The sequence below is a fragment of the Dama dama genome, chromosome 11, assembly GCF_033118175.1.
Source record: "Dama dama isolate Ldn47 chromosome 11, ASM3311817v1, whole genome shotgun sequence".
Lineage (NCBI taxonomy): Eukaryota > Metazoa > Chordata > Mammalia > Artiodactyla > Cervidae > Dama > Dama dama.
In genome coordinates, this window is record NC_083691.1 from 98,116,680 (window position 1) to 98,133,765 (window position 17,086).

The following is a 17,086-nucleotide window of genomic DNA, read 5'->3' on the forward strand; positions in this document are numbered from 1 at the left end:
CAACTCCTGTCTGTACCCAAGGAAGTAAGGCAGGATTTTCTGTACTGATCTTATTATCTATATCTGAACAATAATGTAACTGAACTACCATGCAACTAAGAAAGTTTTACAATTAGAATGCTAGAGATGTGTCATGAGAAGAGGATTTAAGTGACACAGTGTCAATGTCAGCAGCTTCACAAAAACACACCTCTTCTTTACGCTTGGCTTCCAACTCTTCCAGCCGTTTTATGCGCTCCTCCTCCTCCCTCTTCTGTCTCTCCTCCTCTTCCTTAAGCTTAGCCAGGGCTTCCTGCATGGCCTTCACTGTGGCTTTGCTAGGCCCTTTCTTCTTTTCTTTCTCCTTTTCTTCCTTTTCTCCTTTCTTTTTCTTCTTATCTTTTTTCTTTTTGTCTCCTTCATTGTCATCTACAAAAAAAAGAGGCAGAGTATTTTTAAGTCATTTCCTACAACAGTGGTGAGCAAACCCTAGAATCCAGGGACTGCAATGGGCCAGCAGCAGACTAAGGTCTTTAGGCATCAAGGCCTCCTGAGCACTTGGGAGTAGCCAGTAGCTCAGAACAACCCAGCTGGCTTCCTTAGAAGCCTATGATGTTGGTGTTACTCTGAGTTATCCTAACGGATTCAAGAAGACACAGGATGCTGTCAGAAGGGAGAAGATACACCGTACCTAATGCTTCTGTAGGATGGAGATAAGAAGTCTACCTTAAGGGGACAGATATTAGGATAAAACACAAAAATACAAATATGTTCCAAGAACTCTACAGCATTATACTAAAGAATTAAAGCTTCTGAAGCTACATTCATGATGGTTCTCCTCAAAGATGCCCAGACAATAAGAATTTGAGAGGTTAAAAAGCTATGCCAATCTTCCCATCAAAAGTTTTCCAGTCTAAAAGAAAAATTATGTAAATCATTTGCTCTTTGTTTTCATTCTGAATAAGAGGGGGAAGTTTAGCTAGATAGCTTTTTTTTGTTAATTGGTTCCAGTACAAAAACATGGCTCACTATTGCTTAAAAGACGTTAACTAATTTTAGTATATTGTTTTTTCATTTCATTTTCATTTGAAAACCTGAATTAGGTTTTTAATAACAGGAGAGAATTCAGGTATCATCTCACACTGAGTTATCAAAAGGAACAATAAATTTTTCATTAAGCAACTTCCAGTCTTCATCAGCAGCAAAAAGTTGTTTTCCAAAGTAAAATTCCACGAAAATCCTACTTTGTGTACAACTCATTTGAAAGATATTTTATACTGTATACATGTTTAACAACAAAAATCAATTTAAAAAGAGTACTCAGACTAATTTTTTTTAATGCATCTTACAACTCAGTACCCTTATAACCAAAGATAAATAACAAAATGACTTTGGAGCATAACAATCAAAATTCAGATTAACTGGAAACTTCCCCAGTGGTCCAGTGTTTAGGAATCCTCCTGCCAATGCAGGGGACAGGGTTCAATCCCTGGCCCAGGAAGGTCCCACACGCTGCGAGGCAACTACGTCCATGCTCCACAACCACTGAGCCCAACCAAGCTCCTAGAACCTCCTGAGCTCTGCAACGAGAAACCTCCACAATGAGAAGCCCATGCACCACAAATAAGGGAGTATCCCCCGCTCACTGCAACTACAGAAAGCCTGTGCATAGCAACAAAAACCCAGCACAGCAAATAAAGGAACTAACTATGAATCCAAGCCTCTGACCCTTCCGTCAGTATTATTACCAACCTTCTGCGCCTGTGGGACCCTCTCCTTTCTCTTCAGAGGCAGGAGCTGCTCCAGAGTCAAGTGTCACTTTGGATTTCACAGGTTCCTCCTCAAGTTTCCTCTGAAATTCTTTTGGTTTACCCTGATCCTTTTTACCAGACTCCAGCTCTTCTTTTTCTTTCAGCTTCCGCAGTTTTGCCTTTTCTTCATCACGTTTTTTTCTCTCACGCTCTTTCTTCTCTGCCTTCTTTTGAGCCACTGTCTTAATTTTGAAGGAGGAGTCATCATCTTCATTCCCGCTCTCGACAGTAGGACCTGGCTTGTTTTTCTGATTCTTTTTCTGTCCTTTCCTGGATTGCAAAAATTCATCCGATTCATCACCACTTTCACCAGAAGAATGTGCTCTCATACGCTCTTTAATTCTTTTACTGTTATCCTCATCCTCTTCTGATGCATCACGCTTCTTATTTGATTTCTGAGCTTTCCCCTTTGCTTTTTTGGAGAGTTTATTAAAATCATCATCATCATCACTCCCAGAGTACATTTCCACTTTGGGTTTTGCAGTCTTTTTTGATTTTAAATCTTTTTCTTCCAATTCTTCACTATCATTATCTTCAAAACTCTGTTTTTTGCCTTTCTGTCCTTTCTTTTTCTTATCTTGTTTTGAGATGGGTTCATCTTCATTATTTTCTGTTGGCTAAAACATGTCCACTGTTAGAAATATTAACAGCATTATATTTTATTTTTTTTAATAACTGAAGCTGTTCAAAGTCATGTACTTCATTAAGTACACATGGAAAAAACTATCAAAAGAATTTTAAAATATGGTTCTTTCATAAGAATATAAAACTCAAGCAAGTACCAGAAGCTGGCCTAGGACTCAAGCACATCTCACAGTCACTGTAAGTTTTGGAACTCAGGTGCTCTGAAGTAGACACTAATCACAGTCCACCTCACTACCTTCTTCACATGGCATTAAAAAAACCTAAGGGGGAAAATTGAAAGAAAAAGTATCTACCCCTCTCTCATTACTCTGAGGCTTATCCAATTTCAAAGGATGGAAAGGAAATAATATAGAATATGGAGGTAGTGTTGTGAAATGTTGCATTTCCAAATGTACCAATTTTATAAACTGGCAATATAAAGTGAAACAGCTTTAGATTCCGAAATAAAACATCTTTATATCTGTGAAAGACTTCAAAATTCATTATTGCTTTCCTAAAAACTGTTTTCCCCCTTTGGCATCAGCTAGAAACTTCTAACCAACATACATATATTGCTCACAAATTTCCAAAGGCAGTCCCTAAAAATGGAGCTAGGAAGAAGCATGAACAAGTAACAGTGATCTGTATTCACCTTTACCGCAGCAGGTTCTCTGTCAGCTTTGATGCCTTGAGCTTCCCAAGACAATTCTTCCAGTTCTTTCAGGATATCATCTTCACTGGAAATGGGTTAAAATACAGTTTGAGACACTGACTCAGTTTAATAAGTAAATTTAGCACCAAAGCTAAGAAAAATCAAATATATTTAAAATCTACTTACTCAAAGTCTTGTCTTTTTTTCTCCTTTTTCTTTTTCCCCTTTGCCTTTTGAGGTTCTTGCTCCTTGGCAGCACCAGCTCCTTCTATTTCTGCAGCCAAGGCATCAAGATCAATATCATCCTTGGCACTTAAATGAAAGCAAAGGAGACCCAAGTGTTACTCAAGACCAAAATAATAAATCTACCATATTCACTTACAGAAAACATTTTTTCTTTTCATTTTAGCATTTTTCATGCATTGGCAGCCCAGTGAAAAAAAATTCACTTGACAAGTTCTTTCATGACAACACTTGGGTTGTATTTATTCAGACTCTCTGCATCTTCAATGAAGTCTGAGTTACACTCAAACCCAGAAAGAGTTGTAATGAGGAGCTCCAGGGAGAAAATCTAGGTAATCAAGAAAAGGAAAGTCATGCTTGTATTCAAGTAACCCTAAAGAAGAAAAGAAAACTCACTTTTGCTGACACCAAAGTTTCTTTTGTGTGTGTGAATATCTGAATGGAGTTATTTATAAAATGAAAAGAACTTAAAAGAGAAAAATACTATTATTTGATTATCAGTAAAACCTAAATATTTGGAAATCTTTGTAGCTTTATTTGGAAAAGTAGAAATTTTTAGAGTTGAAAGGAAGTTTCACTGAGGGGAAACAAAGATGCAAAAAGTTTGAGTACTTTCAGCAACTCATGACCACACATCCAAATCTAAATAGGAATGACTGAGTAAATAAAACACATAAAACAGCCCCCAAATCCAGAACCAAACCTGCTCACAGTCTTTTACATTCCTGGTTTCGTTTCTGGTTCCATCCCCCAACATCTTCATCTGCCAATATTATTTTATTTAGAGCAAAACAAACTAAATTCAATTAAAACCTACAGGAAACAAAGGAGGTCAGTTTGAAACACACAAGTAGAAAAGGTGTATGAATTCAAATAATGATGCAATAAGAAAACAAGGGCCTCATGCAACATGGCCTCCACTGGTAGGTGCCTCGTTGCAAAGGTGTTTCACTTCAACAAAAACAATTCCTAATATGAAATATGTAATTTTAAGATCTGGAGAAGGAAATGACAACTCACTCCAGTATTCTAGTCTAGGAAATCCCATGGAAAGAAGGAGCCTGGTGAGCTACAGTCCATGAGATCACAAAAGAGTCAAGCACAACTTAGCAACTAAACAACAACAAATTTTAAGATTATGTAATAAGACACTGAGGACACAGAATTTATACTCAAGAAGCTTCAAGGAGAGACAGAGAGAGAGAAAATGAGTAAATCAGGAACTGCAAAATGCTAAATGCCACAAAATAATTTAATGCCTTTAAGTGACACATTAGAATTGAATGTGTTCTCTTTGGTCCTATATTTTACACAGTGTATTTGAGGGAGATTAGGGAGAAGGAAATGGCAAACCATTCCAGTATTCTTGCCTGGAAAATCCCATGGACGGAGGAGCCTGGTAGGCTACAGTCTATGGGATCTCAAAGAGTCGGAGACGACTGAGTGACTTCACATAGAATACAAAACCACTGTACTGGAGGTGACTTTCCAAAGCACCAAATCAAGAAAGAGAAAGTCAGACACTTCCCAGCTGAGGGAAACTCTGACCCGAGTTTCGGAAGGAAAAAAGAAGTTAACCAGGCAAAGGAGGCTCATGTATCAGACACAATGAGCACAAAAGCCTAAGGGTGATACCATGCACAGGGCCTCAGGAGGACTCAAAAAAGGGCATCTGAATCAACTGAGAAGCTTTTTACAGGCTATTAATTTCTCAAGGGAACCAGAATTTAGGGTGGGAGCCAGGCAGTGTACATTTAGCTATCTTTCCAGGTGACTGCAAGTCAGATTTGAATTGTTTTTCCTTTTTTAGTAAATGAAGAAATTGAAGCACAGAGAACTTGTCCAGAATTAGACAAGGCAGAGATGGGATTTGAACCCAGGAAGCTCTGATTCTGAAGTTGAAGGTCTTAACCCTGCTGCCATAATCAAATTCGCATTTTAGAAAGCTGCCTCTGGTATAAATTACAGGGCAGAATCCCAACTAGTTAAGAAGCAAGAGAAGGTAGGAAGCTTTTACAGTTAATTGGGATGACAAACTCCTGACATGCAGCAATGGCAGGCATGATGAAGACATATGAGTCAGGTAAATACTTGGGGATCAATCAGCAACACAGTGACCAACTGAATGTATACAAAAAGGGGAAGGGAAGAATCAAGGACAAATCTCAGGTCTCATCAGGTAACAGGAACCTAAGCCTGGCCCAGCATCAGCCATCTGGCCCAGCTTGAGATCAAGCAGCACTATCTCCAAAGGCAGCCCTGCCAACATTTCACAAAACAGAAGTTTGACAGGGTGAGAAGGGAAGGTGAAGGCGATTAATGCTGTAACTTGGCACCTCACCTCCACAACTGTCAGCCCTCACTCATCTAATCAAAGCAGCTTATGGTTGGCTATACTGCCACAATATTCATTAACAAATAGCTCTAGAATAACAAAACACAGAACTACATCTGTATGCCACTGAGTCTGAAAAGCTGCTCCTGGGTAGGAAGAGAAATTAACGGCTTCTTAGTGCTTTCTGTGTCTCAGGCACTGCGCTGACCCAGTCACCAGACACACTATTTGTTATGCCATTTAATACTCCTTAACAACTCTATTCAATTAAGCTTCACGATGACAGACAGTTTATAAAAAGCATCCTGCTAGAAACTCACACACCAGGAACTCAAGCCCAAATCTGACACCAAAACTGTAGTGACTTCCTAGAAAATGGGAAATTCAGTAATCAAGTTTCTGAAAAGTATCTGAGAAATCCAAATACAACTACAAAATATATCAATGATATAGCAATGCTTAACAGTCTTCATTACTGTGGTTTTTAAAGCATTCTTTCAATGTATACAGAACTTCCTGCCCTTGATTCAAAAGAATGTCCTAAAATGTCAATCCTATTACAAGACATGAAAGTGACGTTAGTGCCAGTGATCTAACTTGAAACTTTAAATCATACTCTATATACGGTCTACATTTCAGTCCTACTTTTCTACCTGTCCATACACATTACAGCTTGAAGATTTTAATGAACTAAGAGTCAAATCTAAAATCCAGTCATGCTGATAATGAACACTTTAAAATCTTTAAGGAATCTGTAAGAGTATTTTTCCGTAGGTATATCTTTCCGCAGAGCACTTTTTCCTTTATTAAAGCTTCCTACCAATATTCCTACCAATATTTCCCCTATAGCTCCTAATCTTTTATTCCAAACTTACTGCAAAATTCCAGAAATAAAAGGCAATTTTCCATGGTACTCAATCAAGGCACTGTTTTCAGAGGCCACACTCCTCTGTCAAGACAGAAAAAATGTTACAACTGAATGGCCTTAAAATACTGAAGCTATTAACAATATTGCATGTGCAATTCAAGAAACAGCTGAACCACTTTCTGAAGTGGTTTCCCATTTAATATTCACACCAACAATATTGATGTATCTCCATACATACACCAATATCCACACTATCTCCACAGAGATATACATTTTCTCCCACACGCCAGCCTATTATTTAGTATTATAGCTACTCTTCCTTTAAGTTGCTCTAGTAGATGTGTGGTGATAAAGTCTTCCTATTCAATTCCTTGAAGGCTAGAGAAGTTAAACATTTTTTCATGTATTTGCCATTCACACACATTCAGTGAAATGTCATTTCTTTTACCCATTTTCTAGTTGTAATGATTTTCTTTTAATGTTGAGTTTTCAGAACTCTTTTACATATGGTTTGTATATACTTTCTTCCAATTTGTAGCTTGTCTTTCCATCCACTTAACAGGGTTTTGAACCAGAGCAAAAATTTTGAATTTTCATGAGGTACCATTTATCAAGTTTGTTCTTTATGCTTTTGATGTCATGAAAAGGAACTTTTCACCAACTCCTAGGTCCTGAAGATTTTTAACTGTGTTGTGTTCCAAACATTGGGTATTTCAATGTTTAATTGATTTTTTGCCTTTGGGTAGCCAACAGCTCCAGCAACATTTCAACTATCCATTCAACATGGAATTGCCTTTGCACCTTTGTCAGAAACCACTCGGCTGTGCTCGGATGGGGCTATTTCTAAGCCCTCTATTCTGCTCTATTGACTGATGTGTCCTTCCCTCTGACACTACTAAACTGTCATGATTAATGTAGCTATAAATCTTGAAATGAAATGGAATGATTCCCTTCATTATCAGAATAGCTCTCTCTATTCTTAATTCCTTTGACTTTTCAAATAAATTTTAGAATATTCTTGCTGTAATTTTAATAGCAACTGCATACACTGTACATGAATTTAAAAAAACTGACATCTTTACTATGTTCAGTTTTCCAATCTGTGAACACAGTATTTCTCAATTTATTTAAATCTTCTTTGATTTTTTTCATCAGTGTATGTATTTCATTTTTAAAGTAATCTGAACTGGTATTTTTGTTTCCACATCAGTTCAGTTCAGTCACTCAGTCGTGTCTGACATTTTACAACCCCATGAACTGCAGCACTCCAGGACTACCTTTTCCATCACCAACTCCCAGAGCTTGCTCAAACTCTTGTCCATCAAACCAGTGATGCCACCCAACCATCTCATCCTCTGTCATCCCCTTCTTCTCCTGCCTTCAATCTTTCCCAGCATCAGGGTCTTTTCAAATGAGTCAGTTCGTCACATCAGGTGGCCAAAGTATTTGAGTTTCAGCTTCAGCATCAGTCTTTCCAATGAATATTCAGGACTGATTTCCTTTAGGATTGACTAGTTGGATCTCCTTGCAGTCCAAGGGACTCTCAAGAGTCTTCTCCAACACCACAGTTAAAAAGCATCAATTCTTCACCACTCAGCTTTCTTTGTAGTCCAACTCTCACATCCATACATGACTACTGGAAAAACCATAACTTTGACTAGACGGACCATTGTCGGCAAAGTAATGTCTCTGCTTTTTTTTTTTTCATTTATTTTTATTACTTGGAGGCTAATTACTTCACAACATTTCAGTGGGTTTTGTCATACATTGACATGAATCAGCCATGGAGTTACATGTGTTCCCCATCCCGATTCCCCCTCCCACCTCCCTCTCCACCCGATTCCTCTGGGTCTTCCCAGTGCACCAGGCCCGAGCACTTGTCTCATGCATCCCACCTGGGCTGGTGATCTGTTTCACTATAGATAATATACATGCTGCTCTTTCAAAACATCCCACCCTCGCCTTCTCCCACAGAGTCCAAAAGTCTGTTCTGTACATCTGTGTCTCTTTTTCTGTTTTGCATATAGGGTTATCATTACCATCTTTCTAAATTCCATATATATGTGTTAGTATGCTGTAATGTTCTTTATATTTCTGGCTTACTTCACTCTGTATAATGGGCTCCAGTTTCATCCATCTTATTAGAACTGATTCAAATGAATTCTTTTTAACGGCTGAGTAATATTCCATGGTGTATATGTACCACAGCTTCCTTATCCATTCTTCTGCTGATGGGCATCTAGGTTGCTTCCATGTCCTGGCTATTATAAACAGTGCTGCGATGAACATTGGGGTGCACGTGTCTCTTTGAGATCTGGTTTCCTCGGTGTGTATGCCCAGGAGTGGGATTGCTGGGTCATAAGGCAGTTCTATTTCCAGTTTTTTAAGAAATCTCCACACAGTTTTCCATAGTGGCTGTACTAGTTTGCATTCCCACCAACAGTGTAAGAGGGTTCCCTTTTCTCCACACCCTCTCCAGCATTTATTGCTTGTAGACTTTTGGATAGCAGCCATCCTGACTGGTGTGTAATGGTACCTCATTGTGGTTTTGATTTGCATTTCTCTGATAATGAGTGATGTTGAGCATCTTTTCATGTGTTTGTTAGCCATCTGTATGTCTTCTTTGGAGAAATGTCTGTTTAGTTCATTGGCCTATTTTTTGATTGGGTCATTTATTTTTCTGGAATTGAGCTGCAGGAGATGCTTGTATATTTTTGAGATTAATCCTTTGTCTGTTGCTTCATTTGCTATTATTTTCTCCCAATCTGAGGGCTGTCTTTTCACCTTGCTTATAGTTTCCTTTGTTGTGCAAAAGCTTTTAAGTTTCAATATGTCCCATTTCTTTATTTTTGCTTTTATTTCCAATATTCTGGGAGGTGGATCATAGAGGATCCTGCTGTGATTTATGTCAGAGAGTGTTTTGCCTATGTTCTCCTCTAGGAGTTTTATAGTTTCTGGTCTTACATTTAGATCTTTAATCCATTTTGAGTTTATTTTTGTGTATGGTGTTAGAAAGTGTTCTAGTTTCATTCTTTTACAAGTGGTTGACCAGTTTTCCCAGCACCACTTGTTGAAGAGGTTGTCTTTGTTCCATTGTATATCCTTGACTCCTTTGTCGAAGATAAGGTGTCCATAGGTTCATGGATTTATCTCTGGGCTTTCTATTCTGTTCCATTGATCTATATTTCTGTCTTTGTGCCAGTACCATACTGTCTTGATGACTGTGGCTTTGTAGTAGAGTCTGAAGTCAGGCAGGTTGATTCCTCCAGTTCCATTCTTCTTTCTCAAGATTACTTTGGCTATTCGAGGTTTTTTGTATTTCCATACAAATTGTGAAATTATTTGTTCTAGTTCTGTGAAAAATACCATTGGTAGCTTGATAGGGATTGCATTAAATCTATAGACAGCTTTGGGTAGAATAGCCATTTTGACAATATTGATTCTTCCAATCCATGAACACGGTATGTTTCTCCATCTGTTTGTGTCCTCTTTGATTTCTTTCATCAGTGTTTTATAGTTTTCTACGTATAGGTCTTTTGTTTCTTTAGGTAGATATACTCCTAGGTATTTTATTCTTTTTGTTGCAATGGTGAATGGTATTGTTTCCTTAATTTCTCTGTTTTTTCATTGTTAGTGTATAGGAATGCAAGGGATTTCTGTGTGTTAATTTTATATCCTGCAACTTTACTATATTCCTGCTTTCTGGAGAGTTTTAATCATAAATGAGTGTTGAATTTTGTCAAAGACTTTCTCTGCATCTATTGAGACAATCATATGTTTTCTATCTTTCAATTTGTTAATGTGGTGTATTACATTGATTTGCAGATATTAAAGAATCCTTGCATTCCTGGGATAAAGCCCACTTGGTCATGGTGTATGATTTTTTTAATATGTTGTTGGATTCTGTTTTGTTAAGGATTTTTGCATCTATGTTCATCAGTGATATTGGCCTGTAGTTTTCTTTTTTTGTGGCATCTTTGTCTGGTTTTGGAATTAGGGTGATGGTGGCCTCATAGAATGAGTTTGGAAGTTTACCTTCTTCTGCAATTTTCTGGAAGAGTTTGAGTAAGATAGGTGTTAGCTCTTCTCTAAATTTTTGGTAGAATTCAGCTGTGAAGCCATCTGGTCCTGGGCTTTTGTTTGCTGGAAGATTTTTGATTACAGTTTCGATTTCCTTGCTTGTGATGGGTCTGTTAAGATCTTCTATTTCTTCCTGGTTCAGTTTTGGAAAGTTATACTTTTCTAAGAATTTGTCCATTTCATCCAAGTTATCCATTTTATTGGCACAGAGCTGCTGGTAGTAGTCTCTTATGATCCTTTGTATTTCAGTGTTGTCTGTTGTGATCTCTCCATTTTCATTTCTAATTTTGTTAATTTGGTTCTTCTTTGTTTCTTAATGAGTCTTGCTAATGGTTTGTCAATTTTGTTTATTTTTTCAGAAAACCAGCTTCTAGCTTTGTTGATTTTTGCTATGGTCTCTTTAGTTTCTTTTGCATTTATTTCTGCCCTAATTTTTACGATTTCTTTCCTTCTGCTAACCCTGGGGTTCTTCATTTCTTCCTTCTCTAATTCCTTTAGGTGTAGAGGTAGGTTATTTATTTGGCTTTTTTCTTGTTTCTTGATGTAAGCCTGTAATGCTATGAACCTTCCCCTTAGCACTGCTTTTACAGTGTGCCATAGGTTTTGGGTTGTTTTCATTTTCATTTATTTCTATGCATATTTTGATTTTTTTTATTTCTTCTATGATTTGTTGGTTATTCAGAAGCGTGTTATTTAGCCTCCATATTTGAATTTTTAACAATTTTTTTCCTGTAATTGAGATCTAATCTTACTGCACTGTGGTCAGAAAAGATGACTGGAATGATTTCAATTTTTTTTAATTTTCCAAGACCAGATTTATGGCCCAGGATGTGATCTATTCTGGAGAAGGTTCCGTGTGCACTTGAGAAAAAGGTGAAGTTGATTGTTTTGGGGTGAAATGTCCTATAGATATCAATTAGGTCTAGCTGGTCCATTGTGTCATTTAAGGTTTGTATTTTCTGTTTAGTTGATCTATCCATAGTTGTGAGTGGGGTATTAAAGCCTCCCACTATTACTGTGTTACTATTAATTTCCTCTTTCATACTTGTTAGCGTTTGCCGTACATATTGCGGTGCTCCTATGTTGGGTGCATATATAATTGTTATATCTTCTTCTTGGATTGATCCTTTGATCATTATGTAGTGTCCTTCTTTGCCTCTTTTCACATCCTTTATTTGAAAGTCTATTTTATCTGATATGAGTATTCCAACTCCTGCTTTCTTTTGGTCTCCGTTTGCGTGAAATACTTTTTTCCAGCCCTTCACTTTTAGTCTGTATGTGTCTCTTGTTTTGAGGTGGGTCTCTTGTAGACAGCATATATAGGGGTCTTGCTTTTGTATCCATTCAGCCAATCTTTGTCTTTTGGTTGGGGCATTCAACCCATTTACATTTAAGGTAATTATTGATAGGTGTGGTCCCGTTGCCACTTACTTTGTTGTTTTGGGTTCATGTTTATACAACCTTTCTGCATTTCCTGTCTAGAGAAGATCCTTTAGCATTTGTTGAAGAGCTGGTTTGGTGGTGCTGAATTCTCTCAGCTTTTGCTTGTCTGTAAAGCTTTTGAATTCTCCTTCATATCTGAATGAGATCCTTGCTGGGTACAGTAATCGAGGTTGTAGGTTATTCTCTTTCATTACTTTAAGTATGTCCTGCCATTCCCTTCTGGCCTGGAGGGTTTCTATTGATAGATCAGCTGTTATCCTTATGGGAATCCCTTTGTGTGTTATTTGTTGTTTCTCCCTTGCTGTTTTTAATATTTGTTCTTTGTGTTTGATCTTTGTTAATTTGATTAATATGTGTCTTGGGGTGTTTCGCCTTGGGTTTATCCTGTTTGGGACTCTTTGGGTTTCTTGGACTTGGGTGGCTATTTCCTTCCCCATTTTAGGGAAGTTTTCAGCTATTATCTCCTCGAGTATTTTCTCATGGCCTTTCTTTTTGTCTTCTTCTTCTGGGACTCCTATGATTCGAATGTTGGGGCGTTTCACATTGTCCCAGAGGTCCCTGAGGTTGTCCTCATTTCTTTTGATTCTTTTTTCCTCTCTGCTTCATTTATTTCCACCATTTTATCTTCTACCTCACTTATCCTATCTTCTGTCTCCGTTATTCTACTCTTGGTTCCCTCCAGAGTGTTTTTGATCTCATTTACTGCATTATTCATTTTTAATTGACTCTTTTTTATTTCTTCTAGGTTTTTATTAAACATTTCTTGCATCTTTTCAATCTTTGTCTCCAGGCTATTTATCTGTAACTCCATTTTGTTTTTAAGATTTTGGATCATTTTTATTATCATTATTCTAAATTCTTTTTCAGGTAGATTCCCTGTCTCCTCCTCTTTTGTTTGACTTGGTGGGCATTTTTCATGTTCCTTTACCTGTTGGGTATTTCTCTGACTTTTCATCTTGTTTAGATTGCAGTGTCTGGAGTGGGCTTTCTGTATTCTGGAGGTCTGTGGTTCCTTTTTATTGTGGAGGTTTTACCCAGTGGGTTGGGTTGGACGATTGGCTTGTCAAGGTTTCCTGGTTAGGGAAGCTTGCATCGGTGTTCTGGTGCGTGGAACTTGATTTCTTCTCTCTGGAGTGCAATGGAGTGCCCAGTAATGAGTTTTGAGATGGGTCTATGTGTTAGGTGTGACCTTGGGCAGCCTGTATGTTGACGTTCAGGGCTATGTTCCTGCGTTGCTGGAGAATCTGCGTGGTATGTCTTGCTCTAAAACTTATTGGCTCTTGGCTGGTGGTTGGTTTCAGTGTAGGTATGGAGGCTTCTGGACAGTCTCTTATTACTTCAAGTTCCATGTAGTCAGGAGTTTTCTGGTGTTCTTAGGTTTTGTGCTTAAGTCTCCTGCCTCTGGATTTCAGTTTTATTCTTCCAGTAGTCTCAGGACTTCTCCAACTATACAGCACTGATAATAAAACTTCTAGGTTAATGGCGAAAAGATTCTCCCCCGTTAGGGACACCCAGAGAGGTTCACAGAGTTACATGAAGAAGAGGAGAGGGAGGAGGGAGATAGAGATGAGCAGGAGGAGAAAAAGGGGGGCCCAAGAGGAGAGAGAGAGATCTACGCAGTTGTCTGTTCCCAGAGTATTCTCTGTAGCCCAGACGCCCACAAAGATTCACAGAATTGGATTGGGAACAGAAGGAGAAAGGAGGAAATAGAGGTGTTCTGAGGTAGAAAACGGAGAGTCAAGATTGGGAGAGAATAATCAACACACTCCTGAATAAAAATGGGAACTGAATATTGGATTCTTAAATGTCCACAATTTATATCATATACTGAAAAACAAAGATTAAAAGTCTAGAGTAGAGGTTAGACTATTAAAAATACTATATTAAAAACAAAAACCAAAACACACAAAAAATTTTAGAAATATATATGAAGTTTGGTTTAAAAATAGGGCTTCTCTCTTTTTTTTTTGTAAGGTTATAGTGTAATGAAAATGAAAATTAAGGAGTAGTAGAGGAGTAATAGAGGACTTTAAAAGGAAATAAGAGAAAAAGAAAAATAGAAAATAGAAGAGAAAAAGAAAAAAAATAGGAAAAGAAAAGTTTTCCTAATTAAAAAAATCATAAAAATCTAGAAAATGAAAGTTAAGGAGTAATGGGGGTTAGGTTTCTTACTTGAAAAAAAAAAAAGTAAAAATATATCTAGGAATTTCTCTGGAGCTGTTGCGGTCAGTGTGGGTTCGGTTCAGTTTCAGATAGCTCCTTGTTCCAGCTTACAGTTCTCGATATCTACAGGCCCCTTCAGGTGTAGTCAGTGTTATCTACAGGGATTTTAATCTGTTGCACCGGTCCCTTCTGAAGCGGTTCCCTTTGTTTATCTGCCTTCTGTTTGCCGGTCTCTTCAGTGCCCAACTTCCGCCCGCTGGACTCTTATTCAGGTTGCTAGTTCCGTCGCGCTGCGGGGAGGGGCTGGCGCTGCTTTCCCCCGTCTACGTTGCTCAGGCTCCCGGCAGTTCTATATGGAGCGTGCCCTGCGCTGCGCGCGGTTCCAGCCCTAGGGTGTTCCACTAAAGCACGGAACAAAAAGCTGCGCCTGCTTTTTGTGCCTTCCCCGCCAGAGCGGCTCAGGCAGCCAGGAGCTTGACTGGTGCACTCTCCCCGGGTGCGGTACGCCTTCTCCCCTCCGCGGTCCCAGTCTCTGTTTCCACCTGCGCCAGTCGGGTGCATGCGCTTTCTGCCCTGTGTCCACAGCCCCAGTCCCCGCCCGCGCTAGTCGGGTGCCTGCGCCCTGTGTCTCTCTGCAACCCTCCCGGCAGATGTCAACCATCCAGAATCTCAGGAGGTCTTTGATTAGAAACTGGAGGCCTGTTTGCCATGCAGTAGGGGATGCGGTCCTCGGGGCCCGAGCCTGCCCCTTTCCCCTCCCCCATGCTTCCAGCCTCAGGCAGGGCTGGGCCGGTCCGAAGCCTTCGAGCTCTTCTCTGGACTTGCTTGGTCCCTTTGTTCTGCGAACGGCCGGAACTGCCGGCCGGTTAATTTTCTCTCTCTCTTCTGCTGTCCCACAGTTTAAGTTGGTAACTCACAAAAGCTCCCTCCGATTGTCCTCAGGGCACTCCAGCCTGGTCCTTACCCTAAGCAATACCGCCCGCTCCTCTCCATTCCGCCCCCACTTGCTGGTGGCGGATGCGGGCATCTGGGGTACTTTTCTGCTGGGAGTTGCTTTTAGGCACGTAATCTGTGGGTTTTATTTATTGTTCCCCTCCCAGTCAGGTTGCCCTCCGAGATTCAAAAACTTCCCCCAGACCCGCCAGTGCGAGGGTTTCCTGGTGTTTGGAAACTTCCTCTATTAAGACTCCCTTCCCGGGACGGATCTCCGTCCTTAGCTCTTTTGTCTCTCTTATTATCTTTTATATTTTGTCCTACCTCCTTTCGAAGACAATGGGTTGCTTTTCTGGGCGCCTGATGACCTCAGCTAGCAATCAGAAGTTGTTTTGTGAAGTTTGCTCTGCATTCAGTTATTCTTTTGATGAATTTGTAGGAGAGAAAGTGGTCTCCCCATCCTATTCCTCCGCCATCTTCGTCTCTGCTTTTCAATATGCTGTCTAAGTTGGTCATAGCTTTTCTCCCAACGAGCAAGCATCTTTTAATTTCATGGCTGCAGTCACCATCTGCAGTGATTTTAGAGCCCCCCCAAAATAAAGTCTGTCACTGTTTCCACTGTTTCCCCATCTATTTGCCATGAAGTGATGGGACCAGATGCCATGATCTTAGTTTTTTGAGTGTTGAGTTTTAAGCCAATTTTTTCACTCTCCTCTTTCACTTTCATCAAGAGGCTCTTTAGTTCTTCACTTTCTGCCATCAGGGTGGTGTTATCTGCATATCTGGGGTTATTGATATTTCTCCTGGCAATCCTGATTCCAGCTTGTGCTTCATCCAGTCCAGCATGTCTCATGATGTACTCTGCATATAAGTTAAATAAGCAGGGTGACAACATACAGCCTTGACGTACTCCTTTCCCAAATTGGAACCAGTGTGTTGTCCCATGTTCAGTTCTAACTGTTGCTTCTTGACCTGCATACAAATTTCTCAGGAGGCAGGTAAAGTGGTCTGGTATTTCCATCTTTAAGAATTTTCAAGTTTGTTGTGATCCACACAGTCTAGGTTTATGCGTTTATATGTTTATCCACACAGTATATGTTTCCACATACTCATTCCTAATACACAAAAATGTGACTGAATTTTTTATGCTGATCTGGTATACTGCAACCACCCACTTACTGAATTCGCTTATTAGTTCTTTGCACTAAGCATGGAGTTATGAAGTTGAAAGTACAATTTAGGAAAAAAAAAAAACTGGACTTCATCAAAATTTAAAATATCTACTATGCAAGAGACCACATGAAGGGAATGTAAAAAAACAAGCTACAAAGTAGAAGAAAGTATTCGCAAAGTACATATCCGGGCCGGGGCGGAGGGAGGGGAATTAGTATCTAAACTATATAAAGAAATTTCCAAACACATCAGTAAAAATCCAAACAAAGAAAATGGACAAAGGGCATGAAAAGATATTTCACTAAAGAGCATTTACAGATGACAAATAAAGGATGTTTCACATCATGAGCTGTTTGGGAAATGCAAACTAAAACCACGATGTGCTATCACTACACACCATCAGAATGTCCTCTCTCCAAACAACACTGATAATAACCATAGTGGTTGAGGACATAGAGGACCTGGATCACTCACACACTGCTGGTGGAAAGGCAAACTGGTACAGCCACTCTGGAAAACAGTCATTTTCCTGTAAAACTAAAAACGTACTCACCATATGATCCAGCAACTGCACTCATGCTCATTTATTCCAGAGTAACAAAAAATACATCTCATGCAGAAACTTGCAGACAAATGTTTGTTGCATAAACAAAAACTGGAAATAACCCGTATGTCCTTCAATGGGTGAATGGTTAAATAAACCGTGGTTCACCCCATTCCGTGGAATACTATTCAGCAGCAAAATGGAATGAACTACTGATACATGCGGGCTTCCTTTGTGG

General features: G+C 39.2%; 1 protein-coding gene across 2 annotated transcripts in view; it reads right to left on the bottom strand.

Annotated features, from left to right (window-relative positions):
- Positions 1-17,086, bottom strand: part of EIF5B (eukaryotic translation initiation factor 5B) — a 74,394-nt gene that overhangs the window by 39,024 nt on the left and 18,284 nt on the right. For both annotated transcript variants that reach the window (XM_061155931.1, XM_061155930.1), the window contains exons 2-5: positions 3,253-3,378; positions 3,067-3,151; positions 1,732-2,407; positions 191-408 (exon numbers count right to left, since the gene is read on the bottom strand). In XM_061155931.1, the coding sequence (XP_061011914.1) occupies positions 191-408; positions 1,732-2,407; positions 3,067-3,151; positions 3,253-3,378 (1,105 nt within the window). The remainder of the gene's footprint in view (positions 1-190; positions 409-1,731; positions 2,408-3,066; positions 3,152-3,252; positions 3,379-17,086) is intronic.